The sequence below is a fragment of the Vulpes vulpes genome, chromosome 1, assembly GCF_048418805.1.
Source record: "Vulpes vulpes isolate BD-2025 chromosome 1, VulVul3, whole genome shotgun sequence".
Classification (NCBI taxonomy): domain Eukaryota; kingdom Metazoa; phylum Chordata; class Mammalia; order Carnivora; family Canidae; genus Vulpes; species Vulpes vulpes.
The window spans coordinates 92,882,749-92,895,355 of NC_132780.1; the positions used below are offsets into that span (position 1 = coordinate 92,882,749).

At 38.2% G+C, this 12,607-nt stretch overlaps 1 protein-coding gene across 3 annotated transcripts in view; it reads right to left on the reverse strand.

Annotated features, from left to right (window-relative positions):
- Positions 1–12,607, reverse strand: part of PDE7B (phosphodiesterase 7B) — a 306,678-nt gene that overhangs the window by 25,150 nt on the left and 268,921 nt on the right. For all 3 annotated transcript variants that reach the window (XM_025997876.2, XM_025997877.2, XM_025997875.2), the window contains 3 exons: positions 10,953–11,048; positions 8,777–8,877; positions 7,184–7,315 (listed from right to left, as the gene is read on the reverse strand). In XM_025997876.2, the coding sequence (XP_025853661.1) occupies positions 7,184–7,315; positions 8,777–8,877; positions 10,953–11,048 (329 nt within the window). The remainder of the gene's footprint in view (positions 1–7,183; positions 7,316–8,776; positions 8,878–10,952; positions 11,049–12,607) is intronic.

Sequence of the window (12,607 nt, forward strand, 5' to 3'; positions counted from 1 at the left end):
TACAGTCAGTGGAGAGGAATATATTTCACTAAAATCAGCACATGGAAGAGCATGTGTGCAAAAACCTGTAAGCAAGAGGGATATTTTATATTCTCCTTCCCTGTTTTAGTTATTATCATTAAAAATTATCACTTTCTGGGGCGCTGGGATGTCTCAGTTGGTTAAGCATCTGCCTTTAGCTCAGGTCACAATCTCGGGGTTCTGGGAATCGAGCCCCACATTGGGCTCTCTGCTCAGCAAGGAGTCTGGTTCTCCTTCTCCTTCCATGCTCTTTCTCCCTTTCTTCCCATCTCTCAAATAAATAAATAAATAAAATCTTTAAAAATTATCACTTTCTAATCACTACATATTTTACTCAGTTATTTCCCCGCCCAGTAGAAAGTGGGGATTTTTTATTTGTTTTGTTCATCTTTTATTTTCCCAGTACCTGATATGTATCAAGCTCTTAATGAATATTTATTGAATGAATAAAAGAATGAGTGATATGTTTGGGAATTGAAAAGTAGTTCAGACTGGGTGAAGCATAGAGGCCTAGGTGAGTAATAGCAGAGAGCAAAGCTGGGAAGTTTAGCAGGGCCAGATCCCAACAGGGTTTGTAAATTGTGTTAAGGCATTTGGACTTGATCCTGAGGGCAATGGGGTTTTAAGCAGTCACCTATGGGGTCATATTTGAGTTTCAGGAAACTCATCTTGGCTGCACAGTGGAAGAAGGGTTAGAGCCGGGCAAGGCTGTGTGTAGACAAGAGGATAATGTTGGTGCGGAAAGGCTGCAGTGAGCATCCTGGGGACATCCTGGGGCTTCATTGGAATTGGCCAGAGTTATCTGTGACCTCAGTAGCAGAGGGATGGCTCTGCTCCAACAGGCTCATCTGGCTTTCATAGTGGCTCAAAAACCAATAGCAGAAAAAGGTAGATTGAAAGAAGATGAAAATCATCCTAAATGCTGGTTAAAGATCACACATAGGATGATACCACTTTAATATCCACTGAAATCCCTGCCTTGCTTGGAATCCCACATTAGGTACCACATCTGTCTACCTTGAAGAAGCATCGGCTCAGCACTTTTGCATTATCCCACTGACAGTGTGTTCTCATGTCCCCAAACTCTTTATATTTGTAGTTTTAAAGGTAATCTTTACCTTAAGGCTGAAAGAGTACATATGCACCTTTGTGGCAACATAACTTATTAGACTTTTAATTTGGAAAAAATAAAACTCTTAAAACCCCTGTGGAAAAACCTGTTTCCCCTGATGCTATCAAGTACTATCCATTCTGAGAACAAAACAATCCCTTTGTTCCTGAATAATATCACATTGAGCATTTAATAAACCACCAACACAGGTTTTCAAATTAAATCAAGAGTCTGCTTGTCAAAGAGAATCTGGCAGAGCAGATTTGCTATCATGCAAGGCAACTTTAAGTTGTTTCCCCGCTATTTATCAGACACTCTCTTTGATTAAAATACGTTGATAAATTGAGTCTGGTGTACCACAAGAGTCAGTTAATGACACCTTTTAAAACAGAGGTTACAGGAAGAAAAACAATAGGAGCATAGTGTGTGTTTTCATTCTTACTTGATCCTGACACTGGGAAGCAAGACTCTAGGAGATCATGGAGTTCCTGGGCTCTTTCCTAACAAGCCAGGTGGTCCCCTATGTAATGCTGCAAGCACCCCAGCCCAGGGGGGCTCAGAGGCTCCCTGAGTTCTAAACATTCCACTCTTGATTAAGCAATAGCACTGCCACCTGTACTGCCTGCTTGCTGGAAGACAGCTTTCCCTTGTGTGATCTGCATCTGCCCAAGACCCTGCTCTGAGACCAAGGAACCTGTCTGTAGGGGCAGGCCCGAGTGCAGATGAGGGCCCACGGACAGGCCACATGCCAGCTACCTCACTGTGAACAGCAGAAACTTTATGAAACAAAAAATCCAATCTGAGACTCCTTCATACAAATTTCACACTCCTTGCCAAAAACACCTTTTCTGGGCAGCCCGGGTGGCGCAGCGGTTTAGCGCTGCCGGCAGCCCAGGGTGTGATCCTGGAGACCTGGGATCGAGTCCCACATCAGGCTCCTTGCATGGAGCCTGCTCCTCCCTCTGCCTGTGTCTCTGCTGCCCCCCCACCCCCGCCCCGTGTTTCTCATGAATAAATAAATAAATAAATAATTCTTTAAAAAAAAACAAAAACAAAAAAAACCAAAAACACCTTTTCTACTGCAGGAATTATGAGGTTATGTATAATCTTTGCTATTGCTTGTTTGAGGAGGGGTCATAGGGCCATGTGGCAGGAATATTTCTTCTGGCTCTGTCAACTTCCTATTTATGGCTCAGAGTCATTAAGAACAAAAAATGGTTAAAAATGCTAATCTGCTCTAAGTGCTTGTGATAAGTGACTAAGAAAAGTGATTACAAACCGGTAAGACAGTATAGAATTTAATATTACAAAACATTATATTACGCTGTTAAGGAACAATGACTAATGATTTTATTCATTAGGTTGCTCTGTCACTAGTTAAGATGTAGACTCTATCAAAAGGAATTAAATTTGAAATTGAGCTGAAAGTGATCCCTTTTTCTGCTGTAATAACCAATATCCTATCATGATTTAATGCTTATTTTGCCCAGTTGCTGAGCCTGTGTGTGTGGGGTGGCAGGGTAGAGGGATAGCAGATAAATGCTCGATTCCATATTTCACATTTCCTTTCTCTATCAGTCCACCAGGGACATCTGAATGACTTCCAGTCTGATGAGAGGAGGGGCCAGGTGGAAGTGCTTTTATCACCTTCATGTCGAATTTGAGTTGGCAGTTCAGCTAGTGAGTCCCGTCCAGACAGCAGACAATGGGAAGGAGCCCTCTGACCTGGCCTTCACTCCAGCTGCCCGGGCTCTCTCTTTATCTCCAGGCTGGGTGTTCTGCAGTGATCTTACTTACTTAAAAGAGCACAGCCAACAAAAGGAGGGAGAAGAAGCTCTCTTCCATTTTATCTCATTTATAGTAAGGCTAGATTGTAGCAAAGTCACACACAGTATGTTCTCAGCCCACATAATTCCTGGAACATTTTCTCTACTGGATTCTCATTAACCAAATGTGTATCATGGGTGTGTATACATTGTGTGTGTGTCTGTGTGTATATATATATATATATATATATACACATATACACAAAAAATATATATATATTACACAATATGTTGTGTGTATATATATACATATATATTTTTTACTGATTACCATGGTTCTTAATATTTTCAGAATCTATAACTTGTTTTTAAAATTGGAGTGTAAGTTATGGGCCCTTACTCCAGAAAGAAGTGCAGAGGTATATCCTCTGAAAATCTGCACATAGTTTCTTGAAAGTTTTTGTCTTGACCAACAGGTTCTTGGTAGGCTGAAAGTCTACATTTGCAAAGGTTTTTTTTTTTTTTTTTTTTTTTTGCAAAGGTTTTAAATATAATGTGTTGTTAGAGGTCTTGATCAGTTTATATATTATGTAACATAATCTTGTTTTCTTGAAGTTGAAAACCTGAAGTGATACTAGTTCCTCATCTACAACTTGATGCACAGCAGAGACTTTTTCTGACCCAGGTCACTTTCTAGGTAGCTATTCTACAGAAGAAGTTTCTACAAAAGAGAGACTATCTGCTTAATGAAAATACACCCCAGACACTGATCTGAGAGCAGGAGGACGGTGATGACACACCCGTGCCCAGCTAACGGCCACAGAGACAGTCTGTTTTCAGCTCTTCTGGACTTGGAGGTTTTAATCCCAAAGTGCACCAGCTCGCGGCGCCTCTAGTGTCATCCTTCAGCTTTACTACCCTAAACATTCAGTGTCAAGACCCAGTTGACCATTCCTCCAAGAGGCCCCCTCCCCTCAAGCCATCTGCTGAATCAGTTCTGTCTTCCCATCACACTTTGTAGCTATGCCCTAAAGAGTATTTCACAGAGTCCCTCCCATTTGAAGCCACTAGGCTCTAACCCCTTTGTCTCTCTCCCTGCAATAGGAACCTGGTGGAGAGCCCTTACTGTCTGGCAGATAGAAAGTAGGTGATCCATGGGAAGTTGAGGGGCGGTGTGGATAGTGCTAAGTCACTTCTGCTTTGGAGACAAAAGACTTACTCCAGCTTTGCCATTAATTAGCTATTTATTTTCAGAAAAAACACTCAAATTTCCCAAGTATCAATTTTCCCCTTTTTGCAAAATTGGTATAATGATATCATGTACCTGCCTAATGGGACTATTGTGCAGAGTAAATCATATGATCCATCAAAAGCACTTGGCACAGTTTTTAAGTCACAGTAAGCATTGAATAAAGGTAAGTCATATAATTTGTTGAACTGTATTTTACATAGAATTTTCTTGATTTTTTTGAAATCCCCTTTGATAGTTAATAAATGATAGTATATAGCAAAATATAAAAGGCATCAGAATTTTTTTGGACAGAATTGAAATCTTATATTTTCAGGCCCTCATAATAATTTTAACATGTTATGTCCCAATTTGGGTGATAAAAATTTCAGCTTTTATCCTAGAGAGCTCTAAGGTAGAAATATCTTTATGATAGTGTGTGATCCTGGTTTATCTTCAACACTATTTCTTTTCCTTTTTTTAAAAAAGACTCTTTCTAAAACCTAAAGATAAGGGTCTCTATCTAGCTTTCAAGAGTTCCTAAGACCAGTTGAGCAGGAGACTGATGGAAATATTAACCTGCACGTGATTTTCAAGTCCCATATCCCAACTTCTTTCTAGTTATTATCAAAAGGATCCTTGTCTTTTCTATCAAGAATCAGGCCAGACAGTTCAAATGGATAAATTCACTGCTAGAAAAAATAATACCCCATATTATTATAGTAACACTTTTGAATACAAAGAACAGAACAGGTCCTTATTCTTTAAAGAGTTAAAAAATTATATCTATATCTATATCTTTAGCTAACTCTCCAAAGCTTTTCAAACTGAGGTTAAGTCTTTTTAGACTTTGTACATTTTGAGCATCTGAGTTTGAACAAATGTTTGAGGGCATAGATTATATTTTATTTATCTTTGTACTCCTAGATCTTAGCATATCATATGATATATGCAATAAATCATTGCTGGTTAAAAATATATGAGACTATATGTTGTACTGAAAAGGCTGCAGAATTTGGTTATATTGGGATGTTTATCTTTTATTTTTTTTAAAAGATTTTATTTAATTATTTTAGAAGTGTGTGTTTGCAAGTGGGGGAGGGGCAAAGAAAGAGGGAGAGAGACAGAGAGAGAGAGAGAGAGAGTGAATCTCAAGCAGATTCGTGCTGTGTGCAGAGCCTGATGCAGGGCTCAATCTCATGACCCTGAGATCATGACCTGAGCCAAAACCAAACGTCAGATGCTCAACTGACTGAGCCACCAAGCACCACAATATTGAAATATTTATTTTTAACAAAGAGATTAAAATAAAAACTATTAAAATTAACTGCATTTCAAATGTTTGAGTAAGGAATCAATTTTTTTGAGAACAGTTCTAATATCTGAACAAGGTAGACTAGAGTGTTTTTATTTTGAGAATCAATTTTTGTTAATTAGCAATGAATACTTAATTCTTATGAAATTCTACAATGACCTTCTTGTTTTTAACATCTGGCATATTTCTTTTTAATGTGAATCCATTATATGTTTATACATACTATATGTCAAAGTACACTTTTATGATTCTTATTTTATGTACAAATTGGTTAGTAGCAGCAGAAACTCTCTTAAACCTCACTAACATGATTTATTTGATGACAAGAAATTAGAATTATGTAAGCACTTACTTTATATGGGAATGGATCAAATAGCCAATTTTGTTGACTGATTTCCTTTGTCTAATAAAAGACATTTGAAAAAAATCAGAATCGACAGGAATAGAAAATCTCTCTGAGGGCATTCAGTCCAGTTATGCATGTCTATGTTTTTTTCAAGAATTAAATTTAGCTTTTCTTAGGTGTTTTAGAAAGTTTAGCTGTAGTTTTTATTTTTCTTTGTTTAGTTTGTAGCTCATCATCAAAGGCTTTCTTAGTTTTGTCATCTTGTCCCCTCAATGTGGCTACATCTGTCTTGGCTCCTGGTGCTGGCTGGCAGCTCAACAGAGCCCAGTGCTGGAAACATACCAGGTGGATCAGAAATGTTGGAATGCCAGTTCCTACCTACACTAAAAGCTAATCAACTGGCTGGAGAAAGGCTTTTTCTCATGTTCTAATTGTGCTTTATTGGAGATACTTGCATCCTCAAGCTGTAACATCTTGTATAATGCAGGTGTTTTTTTTTTTTAATTTTAATTTTTATTATTTATTTATGATAGTCACAGAGAGATAGAGAGAGAGGCAGAGACACAGGCAGAGGGAGAAGCAGGCTCCATGCACCGGGAGCCCGATGTGGGATTCGATCCCGGGTCTCCAGGATCGCGCCCTGGGCCAAAGGCAGGCGCCAAACCGCTGCGCCACCCAGGGATCCCTAATGCAGGTGTTTTATGGAGATCTGTGAGGAATTTTTTAGCATTGTGTTTTTTCAAAAGATTTACTAAAATTGAGATCAATGACTACCATGTATGCAATGATTTTGTGAATGACAACCAAAGGTCTCCAAAGTACCACACTGAAAATTCTGGGAGTTATTCATTTATGATATGAGGTTTACGATCTTAAATAACATCAGAAATAAAAGATCTCTAGGTCAACCTACTCATGCTGCTGAACTATTTTAGAACAACAAAATATGCCTATTGTCTTTGATAACATACCTCCTACCTAGAGGCCAGTCCAGTTCAGAAATAGTCTTAGAGACATAAATCTGAATTAGGATTGCACCTGGGAAACATCGTATACAGAAGTCCTACAAAGACTGGCTTCAGCTGGCCATTATATATGAGATGTTGTCCAGGGAGATGGATATCCTCAGATCCTGAGAGGGTAGGCTCAGAGATCCTGTTTTACTTTGCACAATTTCAAATCTGCTTTGGAGAGAACTGAATTCCTTGGATACCTTTGTACTCAAATTTAATCTTCCTTGGAGAATATCCTGGACCTATTTCAAATCCATGCTCTTTGGCTGTGGTCATCATTGAGGCTGACCTTGAAGGAAGGCTATCGCTAAAGGTGAGACACAGGCTCTGGCACTGGGCCTAAGCCAATTGGCTGAACTTGACTCAACGTTGGGCTCCCTTACCTGGTATAGGTTGGCGAGATGGTGGTTAGTTTTGATCAAAAATGGCTGGTTCACTCCTGGATGGTCAACATCGTGTGCTGCTGCAGCCAGCAGTCCAAGCATGATGTCCAGAGGTGTGAGGAAGCTGGCGAGCTGTTAAAAAAATCAAATCAGAAGATTGCTTGGTGTCTCCCCACACAGGTTAGCACTTGTTTTGGCTAAGTCAAATGGTATGAATTATGACAATATTTTTCAGGCTTTTCATCCTGACCTTTACCCTCTTGAAGCAGCAGTCAGTGAAGTGATAGCCACATGGAATTGCAGGGGAATAAAAGGACAGTGTGGAAAGTAATTACACAAGTCAAATGTTTCTGTATCATTCATTCGACTACCCTCCTCTTCCTACTGCTCTCGTTTCTTTTTCTTGGTATGGTGGTATTATTGCCTGTTGGCAAGACTGCTCTCTGGTAAGCAGGACAATGCAGAGCCTGACGTCAGCCTTGCTCCTAGAGAAAGCAGTGAATGAAGGAAAATCTTAAAGCCAAAGTTATGGACACACTAAAAAAAAATCATTTGTGTATTTCAACCATCCACTCTATCATTGCCACTTTGATACAGAATCAAGAGTGGGTTGAATTACAAAATTTGCATATTTTTTCAATGTGTCATAATAGTGGGGGAATGTGGGAATGTGTAAGAATCTGTCTTTTTTTTTTTTTTGGTTAGCTATGAAAACAAGCAGGAGAATGGTAATTATTACTGTGTGATATATTACAACTTTCAGACAATTTGCAAATTAAAAAACACAACGTTTAAAGGGATATTTTATCAGGATGAGGCATCTATCCAGTTTTCTCTTGGGAATGCCTGTCTGGCATCTGTATGTTCAGTGACTGATATTAAAGTGATTGAACTAAACAGAGACTTGGGCTAGGCTATTTTTTTCTTTTTGAAAAAATGTAAGAAAACGCATTCTGTAATGTTAAACCAATTCAGTTTTATATGGTTAAGAAATGCTTAAATTTCAAGTAATGAGTATTTATTATTATTATTATTATTATTATTATCATTATTATTAGTTTTGGATTGGTTTGTTGAATCAGAGCACACTTGCTCTGAGGTCTTTAATGTTCACAAGTTTTCTTGGGCCTGAATCAGGATGCACCGTTGGCTTAGTAGGAAATGGAGCTTAAGCCTTGGGGAGTTTTGATTCTATTTGTCAATCATAAACCATGAGGTGGGAGACTTTTTCCAGAGGGTTTCACTGCTGGTACCATTTGTGGCAGAGGTCCAAGGCAAAACAATTTATTGCTTGAGGCTTCGGAAGCTATCTAAGATGTAGATTGTCACAGAGAGGGTTGTTTTTGTCCTAATGTAGCCTTGAAAAGTACAGAAATTACAGGAAAAAAGAAAACCCTCAGGAAATTTACATCTCCTTTCAGGTGTATTATATAACTTCAAGAGCTGATACTGGAACTTTCATAGAAATAATTTGTATTCATATTGTGAATGACCCATACACAGTTATCCTGATAGGTTGGGTGATTTGGGACTTGGCAGGCGGTTTGCTTGGCATTTCCAGATGGCCGAGGTGGCAGCTGGGTCTTGCTTTACCTTTGGCTCCTTCAGGTAGCAGTGCATGGCCTGGGTGACATCGGCTGCATGGACAGCATTGTGGTATGGGTTTTGGCTGTGGTAATCTTCTTGAACCATGACTAGGAGGCAAACAGATAACTCAATCAGCTAAAACCAAAACAGGAAGGGCAGACTAGCTCAGATCTATTGAAGATCCCTTTTGCTTAAAAATATCAGCGTCTCCAAAATGTGCAGCCTGGGGATCCTTTAAAAATAAACGTGGTTTGCAAGCTTGGCAGTTCTCCTGGGCTGTTTTTAGTGGAGAGGAGGGGGAGGGCAGACGGGATAAAGGCTAAAAGGATTTGTGAGGCCCTTGGGATTGCTCACCACCTTCATAAATCAGCCCTTTCTGGCATTCATCAAGGCTTTCATTCATAGGAAAAATAAATATGTAGAAAAAGGACAACTTTCTTTCACACTATAGTTTAATTATTTAAGTTTGCTGCCATTTATGAATAATATGCCATAAAAGAGGTTTCCTTTTAAAGAGCCCTAGTAGCATCAGATCCCTGATATCCAAAAATTGGTTTAGTCCTTGATAGCAAAGACTGACCAAAGCAAATCTGAGACTTCTTCAGGCAGAAACTCAAAATACTGTGTTGATCCAATGGAGAACTCCTTGGTTTTATTTCTATCTTATTCAGATGAAGCTAGCATCTCTCATGCCCTTCCAATGTAAGGACCAGTGTGTGCTTGGAACCGAACAGAGACATAAGCAAGGCGATTTTGTCTCACTAATTACTGAAACCATTAACCTGCTTTAGCTAATAGCCATGGCTTAGGATGTAATATATTCAGTGCGTATAGAATGTACCAATTTGCAAGTGTGGCCATATTTTGTCAGCCCATTTTACGAGGTTAGCTCTGAATTCTGGTGTCATTTCTGTCATCAGATCTTCTCATTCTTAACATTGTTCTGCAGGCACACACATATCCAAAGTATCTGTGTTCTCCTTCTTTAGACAAATTAAAATTATTTGACCCATTTGTGGCCATTACTTCGCTCAAGAAATCTAAATTCAATTAGCCTGAGGTTATTTGTGTTTATGTAACTGAGCCGTGTGCTGTAGCTGGTTTCAAAAATTTCTTTTGTGTCACATATTATTTTGTGGTTTCTAAAAACAGTTATATTTAAACTCTGATGCTATCACTTATTTGTTGTGTTGGGCAAATTACTTAAGCGTAAGTTCCCTCAGTTTTCTTCTCTATGAAATGGGGATAGCAATAGCTCCAATTTCAAAAAGCTGCTGTAAGGATGAACTGTGTTAATATTTGCAAGTCCTTAGTCCCAACATATTTAAGCACCATTTAGGCCTGGTTGTCATTAGTGCTGTTGCTCTCATGTCACTGTTGCTTTACTCTGGAAGCACCAAGTTGGCTTCCAAATTCAAAGCACAGCCATAGGGCACATCACAGAAGCCAGACATATGCTAAGTGACAGCAGGAAGTTATATGGTGATGAAAAATGTGCCCTAGAGAATTTGACAGATAAATAAGCATGTGCATAACAGTTCAGTAAGAACCGGGGCTGTTTTTGATAGAGAGCGATGGAGCAGAGTTGAGTGGAAACATGGGGCCTTTCAAATAAGATAGACCTGGGCTTGGACTGAGGCTCTGCCAATTATAAGTTGTTGACCTTGAGCAACTTACAAAAACTCTATCTACTTTTCCGTAACTGTGAGCCAAACAATGGTGACAACACCCAACTTGCAGAGTTGTTGAAACAGTTAGAAATCAAATATTGAGAGCATCTTGCATGGAGTGGGCACTATGTAAATGGTAGTTTGTCATATATATATACGTGTGTGTATGAAGATTATTGAAGATTTTTAACAATTCATGTCCAGATTGGAATTATTTGAGGCATACATTACTGGGATTTTGCTGATATGTAAGCAGATCAGTAATTTCTTTATATGCTCTTGGTGGTTTTCTTTATATAGTTTTTATCTACTGTAAACATAATAATCAATTAAATATTTTTTTCACTAATTAAAATTTGTAAACCATATTTTAAAGTTAAGATGAAATAATTTAAGATTAACTTGAGATCTTCATTTTCTCTGCTATCATTCTTGTCATTTTATGTTAAAGAATATTATAGACTACCATTATTCAGGGGAAAAGAGGTAGAAATATGGAAACGAAGACTTACCCAAAAACCTGTGCAAGGTCACCATATCTAACTTGAAATGGTGAATGAGTCCATGAGTGTTGAAGAGGTGGCACAACAGTGTTACCAGGCTGTTTCCTATAGGAAAATAGTCACCTGCTTTAACTCATTTTTATCACCATTAAAATATCAAGATTCACAAAAGGATCTAAAGTTTCTGTAATGAAAGGTCTCATTTGCCCTGTTAGATTTGAATTTTTTCAATCATAAAGGATATTATTACTGTGGTTTGGTCTTAGGTTTTCTCATATTGTACAAGTGAAACAAGCTAGGTGAGACCTTTCTCTGTACCAAGGGTAATGAAAGCATTAACAGTTAGATTGAGTCTACCTATTGTAGTACCAGGGTATACATGTTGGTGGGTGTGTATGTTTCTGTGTATTTTTTAAAGACACAGTTTAGTGGTCACTTGCAATGTGCTTTAATTGCTTCCAATTGATCCTCACATTTACAGAGGTATCTAAGTCACTACACTCCTTAAGAGTTCAAGCTTATTCTTCCCATGCAAAATCACCCAAGATGAGATCTGACCATGAGCTAGTTTAGAACTTAAGCCAAAAGAGATGCAAAATGGAAGCAATAATGACTAGTAAGCATTTAGGAAATATTATTCACTAAAAGAATAATGATTTTGAATTTTAAAAGCATTAGAAAATTTATGAAAGACTTTGAAATGGACCAAGATGATGACTGGATGTCTTATGTGGAAAACTAAGTATTGCCTAAGCACACTTTTCCGGGGCACCTGATTCTGTGTTTATGCAGATTCCATTGTCTTTGAACTATTTTACAACTCCCAAAGTTGTAGATAACTGATAGCATTGCAAGTGATTCTTGTCCACAGCATAAAAACAAACTCACTCAGGTGAAAATACAGTGGACTTCCTTTTCCCAGTTTTACAGTTATTAATAAATTCACTTAAGCATTTCTTACTGTTTATATATGTGTCATTCTTTGAATTTTCCCTTGAACTAGTTGTAGCATCTTACTGGATCTCTAATTATACTGAGTTAAATCTTTGGCTCATGCTCATTTCATATTCCTGTGAGAGTCATGATTATACTCTCTTTGGAACAAATCTTTTTACTCAAAGCTACTTTCATTCATTACTGGTACCCACTTCTCAGTCAATTCAAGCAAAATGAAATACAAGATTGTGGGATCCTTCCCTATGTGGTCTAATTTAGTTTTCCACAGTGTAAAGCTCGGCTCCATGAGCTGTATATCTTAACTGTATGTTATTTGCCAAGTAACTGAATGGTGAGAAAACCATCACTTAATTACTTAAAGTACAAGCCTGGTATATTGTGGGACATGTGAAAGTCAGCATCAGATATAATGTCTTTCATTGGCTCCCCTAAACCTATCAGCATTTGTTTAATACGTAGATGGATATATAACCAAATTGTATTTTTTTCTTAAGGAAAGTCTTTATAGACACCAAGATTTTAAAAGTGAAACCAGTGGGAATGTCTACTTTCCCTTTCAGCTGCAGCCTACACCTTTACACTCTGTCATCAGCTGATGATGTGGAGCATATCTGAAGGAGACCAGATCACTCAATAAATATGAACAGACACTTGCCCTGTATAGGTCAGGACTACTCAGATGAGCTTCAGTGTTTCTAGTTTTTGCT